Source organism: Rutilus rutilus (assembly GCF_951802725.1).
Source record: "Rutilus rutilus genome assembly, chromosome: 13".
In the NCBI taxonomy this organism is placed as follows: domain Eukaryota; kingdom Metazoa; phylum Chordata; class Actinopteri; order Cypriniformes; family Leuciscidae; genus Rutilus; species Rutilus rutilus.
In genome coordinates, this window is record NC_140218.1 from 16,672,516 (window position 1) to 16,683,108 (window position 10,593).

Consider the following 10,593-nt stretch of genomic DNA (forward strand, 5'->3'; position numbering starts at 1 on the left):
TTTATAAGGCAGCACACTCAGCTAACACCACTGCAGTTCGTGGTGGAGATAAATGAGGGGATATTTTGTATCCCTGTGGAGAACATTCGCTGAAATGTGAGGCAATCAATTTTCGCCCAGCACTCACAAAACAGCAGCTCTGAAAAGCAAAGGTTGGAAGACTCCGAGCGATGCCAGGGACAAAATGAGCCAATGAGCTGGAGAGGAACTGGAAATGATAGCAGTGGCAGGCGAGAGGCAATGTGGTGACAGGTGGAAGAGAAACAAAATATATAAAAACGAGAAATGTGAAATGGACACTGCGAATTGTTCATTTGAAATGCCTCTTCCTCAGGCAGTATATATAGGCTATGTGTGTGCCTTGAAGCATGTGTGTTTTAATGGCATTTGGGTTCGAAACAGAAACAAACATGCTGGATAAATATATTTTCCTCTCAAAAGAAATTCTGTATGTGTTTAGACAAACACAACGTTACCCCTGTGTATAAGAATCACCATTACATCGCCTTTAAATGGCCTCCAGTGCAATTGAATGAGGAGTAATGGCTAATAGAAACACTTAGAAAGTCTGAGATAATGAAATTCACAATACCAGTGACCTGAATCACGTCCTTAAGAGTTCCGCATGGAATGCAGCAATCATTATAGATTTAAGAAGAGAAGACCAGAGGGAAATTGTCACACGCTCAATAACTCAAATGAGAAGTAATGATTAAAATGAATCAGCATAGCATGTTCAGTAAGGCACTTTATCTGACAGATAAAGAAAGGCCATTTCACATAAGTGTCTTTAAGATCTCTGAACATTTTGATCTCCATTATTTTTAAGATGTTCTGTTAAACTTGAATGAGATCAATAAGCTTCTAGCAAGTTAGCTGTTAATCTTAGTTGCAGCAATGCAGAATTTAATTGTGGCTGCTAGACAATTCTGATTTGAACACTTGTTCTTTCGCCTAAAATAGATTCATATGACTCAGATTAACAAATAATATAAGATATAATGTAAAGTTATATAATATAATATAATATAATATATTATTGTATATAGTGTTCATACATGTCTTAGAGCTTTTAATTAAAATTGCACCAGTATCTTCCTAATTAAGAGAATGTGTTTCATGTGAAATTATGAAAAAGACAACATGATATTACCCTGCCCTCTTCTGGTGATATTAGGTATTACGGAACAGCGGTTTTCAATTACCCTACTTATTCCGTCACTGGTTCACTTGTTAAATTAAAGGGGAGGGACTGAAATATTAAATGATGTCCTTAAATACAAATTGAAATGTTTTCATTCCAACTTCATTCACTCGAAAAACACACTCGGGGAAAAATGAGCGTAGGCTACTGAACTGTGCAACTCTTCATGCACATTTATTATGCACATTTATTAATCACCAACATCGAACGCAAGCAGAAGGATTTTATGCCACTAGAGGCGCCAAAGTTTTACTTTCAAGCTTTTAAACGTAATTTACAAAAGAGATAAATATAATAATAGGCTATATTTACACATATGAGCATTCATGTACTGTTCATAAATATTTACTTACACTTCAAGACAAGTTTTACAATTCTGTGTTAATTACCCCCCCCCCCCCCCCCCCCCCCCCCAAAAAAAAACTAAACCCTAAAAAAAAGTCACACCCTGCAGTGAATAGCCTACTCTTCTGCACCACTTCAAAATTAATTACAGATGTGGAAAATAATGTTGAAACTGTACATTTATGAAGGCACGTTACAGTGCAGAAAATGAGCTACTTTATGAGTCAAGTTAATTGTTTTAAAGTAAGTGCGTTTTGACTTTTGAGTTAAAAAAGCACATTTATGACCTCATTGATGGAGTTGTGAGAGGGTACAAATAAGGTTTCAGCACTCCAGCATTTTCTTAAACGCCTTTCTGAAACTGTTGTCTAAGAACGCGTAAAGGAACGGATTGAGACACGAGTTGGCATAACTCAGTCCTGTGATGAAATAAGAGATGCCTATAACCAGCGGAGTAGTGGGCAAGTCTGAGGTGAGGGCGACCACTGTACTCAGGTGGAAGGGTGTCCAACAGAACAAGCAAACGGCAAGCACGACGAAAACCATCACTGTGACTCGTTTCTTGGCTTTGTCCAGAGCCTTACCGTTGGAGTTGAGTCGCGTGCGTCTCAACTTGTAGAGCATCACGCTGTAGAGGATGCAAATGGTCGATACGGGGATGACAAACCCGAGGACCAGCGTGTAGATCCGACTGGCTTTGAACCAGAAACTCTCAGGGCTCGGGAAACTCAAAACGCAGCTCTTCCGGCTCTCCGCGTCGTCGGGACTCACGTAAACACCGGCGAAAACTGTGAAGGGCATCACGATGAGAATGACTAGTACCCAAACGCTCAGGCTGACCGTCTTGGCTAACCTGTAGGTCCGGTGGAGCACCCGTTTGGAGCGCAACGTGGACACCACGACCAGATAGCGGTCCGCACTCATCACAGTCAAGAAAAGGATGCTGGAGAAGATGTTGTAGTGGTCTATGGACAGGATCACTTTGCATAAAATCTCTCCAAACGGCCAGTAGTTTAACAGGTGCTCGGCGATATTGATGGGCAACACCAACGTGAAAAGGTCGTCGGCGATGGCCAAATTCAAAATGAATAAGTTGGTGACGGTTTTCATTTTAGGCGCCTTTAAGATCACGTAAATGACAGCGGTGTTGCCCGTGAGTCCCACGGCGCAGATGACAGAGTAAATAACCGGTAGCCAGATGTAGAAGTCAGGGTAGAACATCCACGTTGGAGTAGTGCAGTTGGTTTGGTTATAATCCGGACTGGTCAGGTTGCATGAAGATTGCATTGTTTTGTTGTCCATAGTGTCTCTGAATTCTATTAGAATCAGAACCTATAGTAAAAAGTAAAGTAAAACTTTATTACAAAATAAAATCCACAGAAGCACATAAGTAAATGTATGTAATTGTCTCAGTTTGATTATTACATAAAAAAAATAATAAAAAAAATTCGAACTAAACTGTATTTTGCATCTATTCGTAGTTTATATGTTAGGTGTGCATTGAAAACCATATAAGATTTTATTTAAAATTTCACGAAATAGAAAATGAATTGAAGTCATCTTACCTGACAGATCCAGACTGGTCTGCTCTATTGGTATTCCATGGACACTTTGTGGTAAATGGCAGAGCGTAACGCTTTTACGCGCGCGATTTTACGCATTATGATGTAAGACAGACCTCCAACAGTCTCTCTCTCACTTATCATTTTCATCCTTTATTGTCCTGCAGGAAACACAATACGTTTCACGAAGTGCAATTTATCCAGTTAGTCTAAAACAAATGACTACTACTGCCGTATAATGAATTGTTATTGTTGTAATACTTTGAGAGTAAAAAAAGAGCCAGTGTTAAACGTCAGTCAGAACTTAAAAATAAGTAAATTCGTATAATAAAGTAAACGAAAATAGAAATAGGCATATAAAGGAATATAACTTACATCAAAATAATTTGCAATTATAAACTAGCAAATAAATCAATAGACACAGGTGGTACAGCTTGTTTAAAGGGATAGTTCAGCCAAAAATAACTAATTCTGTCATTATTTCCTCACCCTCATGTCATTCCAAACCCCTAAGACTTTTTGTCATCTTCGAAACACAAATGAAGATATTTTTCATGGAATCTGAGAGCTTTCTGTCTCTCTATAGACAGGTATGCAGCGGACACTCTGACACTTCGAAAAGTTTTGATTGTAAAACGAATCCATATGAATTTATATGATGAACAGATTGAATTTATAGGCTTTTATTCACATATAAACATTGATCAGCGAATAAACAGAAGCTCAACCGAATCTTCTTGATGCGCGGAACAACCTCTTGCGGAAGCTCAAATGTGCTGCGTAACACATGAGAATGAACCTCATTGGTTCTTATGGAAGCTCACTCAATCATGTTGTGTAACACCAGAATTGACCTCATTGGTTCTCGCAAGTCAAGCAAACATGTTTGAGCTTCTGTTAATCACAACTGATGTGTGAGTTGATGAATGTTTATATGTGAATAAAAGCCTAAATTCAATCTGTTCATCATATAAAGCTATTTTGTCTTGGAAAATTTTGGACTACCGCCCAATTCAAATGGATTAGTTTTACGATCTCTTTATGAACCCTCTGAAGCATCAAAGTGTTAGTTTCAATAAAGGGACAGAAATATCTCAGATTTCATCAAAAAGATCTTCATTTGTGTTTACGAAGATGAACAAAAGTCTTACGGGTTTGGAACGAAATGAGGGTGAGTAATTAATGACATAATTTTCATTTTTGGGTGAACTATCCCTTTAAAATGAATTTAATGTGTTTGTGTGTGTTATTTTTGTTCAGACATACAAAAGTAAAAAAATAAGTAGGCCTAGTGACCCTTTGCAGGGTGCATCATTAGTGCATTATAGCTAAAAAGAAGTAGGCCTATGATGCAAGTGGACACTTGTAGGATGCCTGCAACCGTTTTCCTGTAGGGACTGAAATGTCAGTATGTTCAGGTCTCATTTTAAGGCTATTTTTAACATAATCGTTGCCATAGTGATTTACAAGTCAACTTACAATCCTCTTATACAGATTGTTCAATTATTGTTCTATTGTTCTCTATACACCACGTTCATCTGCTGGAGCTTTAATCATCAGGATATATGCAGACACCTGATGATTTGATGTATATGGACGTAATTTAATGTTTTATCATTTAATACATGTGTTGCAATGTTATTTTTACCATATTAGATAATTCATGACTCACAATTTCTTCATTAAGTTTTCTGAATATAGAATGAAATTAGAGTCATATAACCTGTCTAATTATATTTTATGAGCAAGATGTGAAGCATAGTGTGTCAAGTGTGTAAAGTTTATTTAAGATTTTGTTTTAATTAGAGAAATTAATTGTGGCAGTATTAACCACTGCTGATTGTCAATACTTTCAAAACATATTTGCGTCTGTCAAGGTAAAGTGTTTGTGGTTGATTTAAATATATAAAAAATCATACCCTCTAGTCTTCCTTTATCCACATATGGGGCTTTCAGAAATCACATATGATTGATGTATAGCATAGTGATACATAGCATATATTCAGGTTCATTCTATAAAATGAAGAAAAAGCACTTTAGACGTGTGATTTAAAGTAGCTTTCTCCCCGTAAATCAGAGTCCATTATGTTCTCTCTAGTGGATGCATATATGTTCTGATTTAGCCATGACAAAGTATCAATCAGGGTAACACATACAAAAGTGGCTTAAGTCATGTGACAGCGGTGCAAGTCTCAGGAACTCTCGGATTTACCTTAAATCTAAAAAAATAAGACATTCAAATATAAATGAATAGGAGTGAATAGGAGTCAAATTGGTTCTGGGCATAATGAGCATTTTGAACTTTCACTGTGAGGCCAAAAGAAGCAAACAGAGTGTGGGACGATCAATGGAAAGGGAAAGGTTGCCAATATGGAAAACAGATTGTCATGACTCCTCCTGGCTTGAAGATTGATTTGACTTATAGAAACGGGTGTTGGTGAAGTTTCAGAGCTGCTTGGGGGAAGGGTTATTCATCACCATTTAAAAGATAAAGTAATTAAGTTGTCTTAATGGAACTACATTTATTTTTTCAAAAGATTTGGAAAAGCGTTTGAAATAAAAAAAATCAATGAAACTGATACAAATGTGCTTCAATGTGCTCTTTAAAAACAAACATAAAAAACAGACATTGCTTCATATGGAGGAATTTTTTTTCCGGGACTTCAGTATGTGAAAATTAAAAACATAATATTCAAGACTGCAAGGCATTTATAGAGCTTTTATTGATTTCTATTGTTTTAACAGCATTTGTGCTTTATTATGTCCACGCTCATTTATATTAAATGTGAACCAAGCAGAATAAACAAAAACAGAGTACAAATGAAGCATCAGGAGCATTTTGTAAAGGAACAAGACACACTTCTTCACCCTTGTCTTTTTTTCTAACCATCTCTCCTCAGTGGTGTAAACACTGCACAGGATACTCAGAAATGCTGGTAATGATTGTGCTCTATAGATGTGATACTCTCTGTTGTGTCAGTCAGAAGAGCTTTGATCTGTGTTCTCTCAGCTTCACTTCCCCTGGACTCTTCTAGATGGTATTTGGTCTGAGTTCTTCTGCTGTCCTTTTGAATCACAGACAGTGTGGCCTGTGATCTCATGCCAGCTGATGCTGTTCAGGTACATCTATGCTGAGATAAGATGGAAGCTACTTTTATTTGGTTCTGGAATCAAGTTTTAGGTTGAGAGCCACATAAAAGGGATAGTTCCCTCATAAATAAAAATGTTATCATCATTTACTCACCCTCAAGTCGTTCCAAACATATGACTTTCTTTCTTCTGTGAAACATAACATTTTTTATGTGCATTAGTGGACTCTAATGTCGTTTGGTTCCCAACATTCTTGAAATGTATACAGGTTTGGAATGACATGAGGGTCAGTAAATGATGACAAAATGTTCATTTTTGGGTGAACTATTCCTTTAAGGTTCAGTGCTATGGTCGGCAAAAAAAAAAAAAAAAAAACACAAATGCTGAGGTCACAAATATTGATTTAATTGACCATTTAATGTGCTAAAAAGGAGAGAAATTACAGTTTTTAACATACATTTTATTGTGCCTGAAAGGTAGTGTTGAGAGACCTAAAGAGAACTGTAGCAAACAGTTAAATAAAGGAAATAAATAATTAGATAAATAAAACAGAATTATCTATGATAATTTGTTATCGACTCACCGTGACGAATGCGAGAGGGAGATTACTCGCGACTGCCGGCAGATTTGAAATAATACGGCCACCGTAGGAGTTAAAAAGCCCTCGGAATGGGAGGGGCTAGAAAGTAATATTCAGTTGGTAGTCATAAACAATTTCACCGCTAGATGGGAGAAAATCCACACACAGTGTAGCTTTAAGTCAATTTTGAAAGTGCAGGTCAGGGACGTAGCCACCACACACATTGAAGAAGACATCCTAGGTCCAGATGCTTTTATTTAAATTATATATATATATATATATATATATATATATATATATATATTTTACAATTTCAGATGGGTTAGTTTCTTGTGTTTCCTAGTTTCCTACCTTTTTCAAAAGTGAATTCATACTTGAAATACTTTAGATAGCCTATTTATATAAAACTGTGAAAACTTCTTCCGAGTGATAAAAGGAAATACCTCTATGGGAGCTTGCAAAATAGGACACAGTGTCCTTTCCAATGAGAGAGGAAAAGTACAGCACAAAAGAAAAGTAGGTTGAGTGATGCAGGGCCAGACAGCTCGACCATATGCTCCATGTAGGAATTTGAGAACACCATTTTGTGGTTCAAACTCAAAGGTGTGTCTCATCACAAGCTGCCTGAACTGTTCCATTTCCACACCAATTCTTATGAGTGAAGATGTGTGTATTAACAACCACAGCTAAAACGAATATAAAAAAAAAAAGTGTGCACTAGTGTTCCATGGTTTATCAGCCTACACTCTTAAAAATAAAGGTTCTTTATTGGCATCCGTGGTTCCACAAGGAACCTTCAACATCCATAGAACCTTTCCAATACACAAAAGGTTCATTAAAGTGGAAAAGGGTTCTTAATATTTTTTAAAATGTTCTTCACACTAAGCAAAAGGTGTTCCTTTTAGGAACTGTTCACTGAAAAATTCTTTGGGGAACCCAATATGGTTCTTCTATGGCACCGCTGGAATCTTTATTTTTAAGTATAGTGGCCTTAAAATAAAGCCAGAAATATGAAAGTATACATTTACTTGATTCAGACTCAAAGAGACATCTCTTTGCAGACTAATAATATGCATTAGAAGCAAAAAGCCAATTTGGTGTGTCCAAGAGTGGTTCTTGCATCACCAAATTGGTGTGAATCTACAAAAAACAAACAAAAAAACATCACATCTTTTTGTTTCTAATGCATATTATTATCAGTTTTAAGACATGATTTCACTTGTCTTTTTGGAGTGTTCTTCGTATTTTAGAAAATGTTTACTAAAGGGATAATTCACCCAAAAATGAAAATTCTGTCATCATTTACTCACCCATATTTTGAAGAATGTTGGTAACCAAACATTTGTTTAGCACAATTGACTTCCATAGTTTAGGAAGACCAATGGAAGTCATTGGGGACCAGAAACTGTTTGGTTACCAACAGTATTTAAAATATCTTAAGAAATAAGATAAGATAATAAGAAAGAAGATAAGAAATAAATTAATATAAGTTTGGAAAAACTTGAGGGTGAGTAAATGATGACAGAATTTTCATTTTTGGGTAAGCTATCCTTTAAGTTATAATCCTTAGATTTGAAATAACTATTGTTATTAGCCACATTAGCTGTGGACATTTTGTTATGTATGTTTTCATTAAAAATGCAATATGAATTCCTAAGGTTTTATAGTTTCGATTAACTTTATTTTTCTTCACATAACCTCTATAACCGCTTGGGGCTCAAGCAACTTTTATTTTTTGCACTTGTCTTTTTCAGTCCTGTTCGTTGGCCCTTGCCATTAAAGCCAAGATGCATTTCTTTATTGAAGATTCTTTCTCTTATTTCAGAAATAAGGCTTTTTAAGGCCTTTTCTGTTATTTAAATTTTTCTTTCACCCTTTAAAAATTCTTCCACCCTGTGGGATTTGAAATCATTTCTGGCTGATAATAGCAGTGGGTTAGCACCCCTTTGCTAATGGATAAATGAGTGGTGCTGAGCCAAATTACAGTAATGGCAGGAAGTGGAAGCATTACAATTTTCTCTTTCTTTTTCTCCCCTTATTTCTTTAGCAGCAGCCATCTGTACCCTCAAACCAAACAAATGGATTTGCAACAGTGGTGTCTCACTTAGCACATCTATTATATGCAGATGTTTTCCAGCTGGCTATAGGGTTCATTTGTATTGAGAGTGTCAGTGTATTATTATGTGGACATGGAAGTCTTACACTAAGGACGGAAGAGTTTAGCATTGCATCAAGTAGAAGCTTTTTACATCTTGAGTCTTATTGCAGAGTGCAAAGGGCCAGTATAGCCTTTCAAGGTAAACTGGATTTGGTTCAAGGTCCTCCCATTGCGCCCTAAAGTCCAGAAAACATACGGCTAACTAATCTCAACTCATAATGCATTTTCTTCAATAAATATTTCTGATTACCAGCCCTGTTTTATGTGTTTAATAATGTTTACAAACAGCTAGACAGCCAAGGATGTAGCTTATTTTCCTCGAATGACCTCCCTGCAGTGCAAAATGTATTGACTTGAAATATATAAAATAACTATAAATCTATAGAATTACATAAACATAAATGCAGAACACCATGACTGCAGCCACAATATTGTAGATTGAGACACCACTGTTCAAAAAATCTAATCATACCTGCTGATATTATAGCCATAATTGTATAACACTGTATTATCGGTCTCTGCATATGACTAAAGAAAACACATTAAAAAAAGCATAAAGCATAAATGTGCACAGAGAACTTCATATGCAGTATATTAATTGAAAGCAAAACATCTAATGTCGTACTCTCTCCCTTTATGCTTATGTCTTGCACTCAAAGAGTCCCATTAAACGATAAAAACCAAAATATAAAATAAATGGAAACACTAAAGAAATAAAAATGTATTTGATCACAAATCTTACTGATTTCTCTGTCTTTTCATTGCAGACTTTACTGCAATATCTTGGCAAATCTGCATACAATTTAAGACTGTTGAAAATCTAGAGGAGACCCATGTGAGATTATTGGGGTCTTTTCTCAGGAGAAAAATCCAATAAGCAGAATGTTTGAAAACAACAAAAGTTTGCAAGCTATATATGTGTGTGTGTGTGTGTGTGTGTGTGTGTACACATATACATATATATATTCCTTATTTAAACATTTATTTAAATGTATTTATTTTGAGCTAAAGTCCTAAATGATAAAAGCTAAATGACAACATAACAGACGACAATGGCTGATTGAAAATGTTTTCAAACAAACAGAATGATGGACAATTTTCTGAAGGAGTCTAATGTTTAAAATTGAGAGTGATAAGGCAATAAGATCTCAATGTAGAATTTTCAATTGCTTATAATGTTTGTATGCATGAATGAAGATGTTTAATCATCTCTGCAGCCTGAAGAATCCGTAAGCACATTGAGTGCGTCTGCGGTCACAGGGTCCTGCTCTGACTCTCACTCGGCCCTGGAAACTCAAATCCAAATCAACACAGTTGTAGCCATTAATTTCCCCAGATGAAAGGCAGTGTTTAGCATGTTCTTTGCATAATGAATGTGATCGTGAAAAAGTTCTTGGCCTCTGAACTAATGAAGATAAATATTGTCATTCGGTCTGTTGCCTGGGGAACAAGCTCAGCTCGCGATGCTCTTATTGATGACCAATAATAAAGACTGAGAACTAATGGAGATGCTTCGTCCTTCCTATAATCCCTGATGTATTTGATTATGCGGTTAGCCTTTTTCAAGCTAAATGTAGAAATTTTCTGTCCACAAGGATCAAATCTGTTTTTATACCTTGTTGTTTGTATTCTGTTGTTGTAAATTCCAGACTGG

The 10,593-nt window shown here is 36.1% G+C and overlaps 1 protein-coding gene across 1 annotated transcript; it reads right to left on the minus strand.

Annotated features, from left to right (window-relative positions):
- Nucleotides 1-1,873: 1,873 nt before the first annotated feature.
- LOC311301794 (neuropeptides B/W receptor type 1) lies at nt 1,874-3,127 on the minus strand (the record flags this gene model as incomplete). Its single annotated transcript, XM_084427127.1, has 2 exons — nt 3,115-3,127; nt 1,874-2,881 (listed from the first exon to the last, which is right to left on the minus strand). Exon 2 carries the CDS (start codon nt 2,849-2,851, stop codon nt 1,874-1,876), a length of 978 nt encoding a protein of 325 aa, XP_084283253.1. The 5' UTR covers nt 2,852-2,881; nt 3,115-3,127.
- Nucleotides 3,128-10,593: the final 7,466 nt, after the last annotated feature.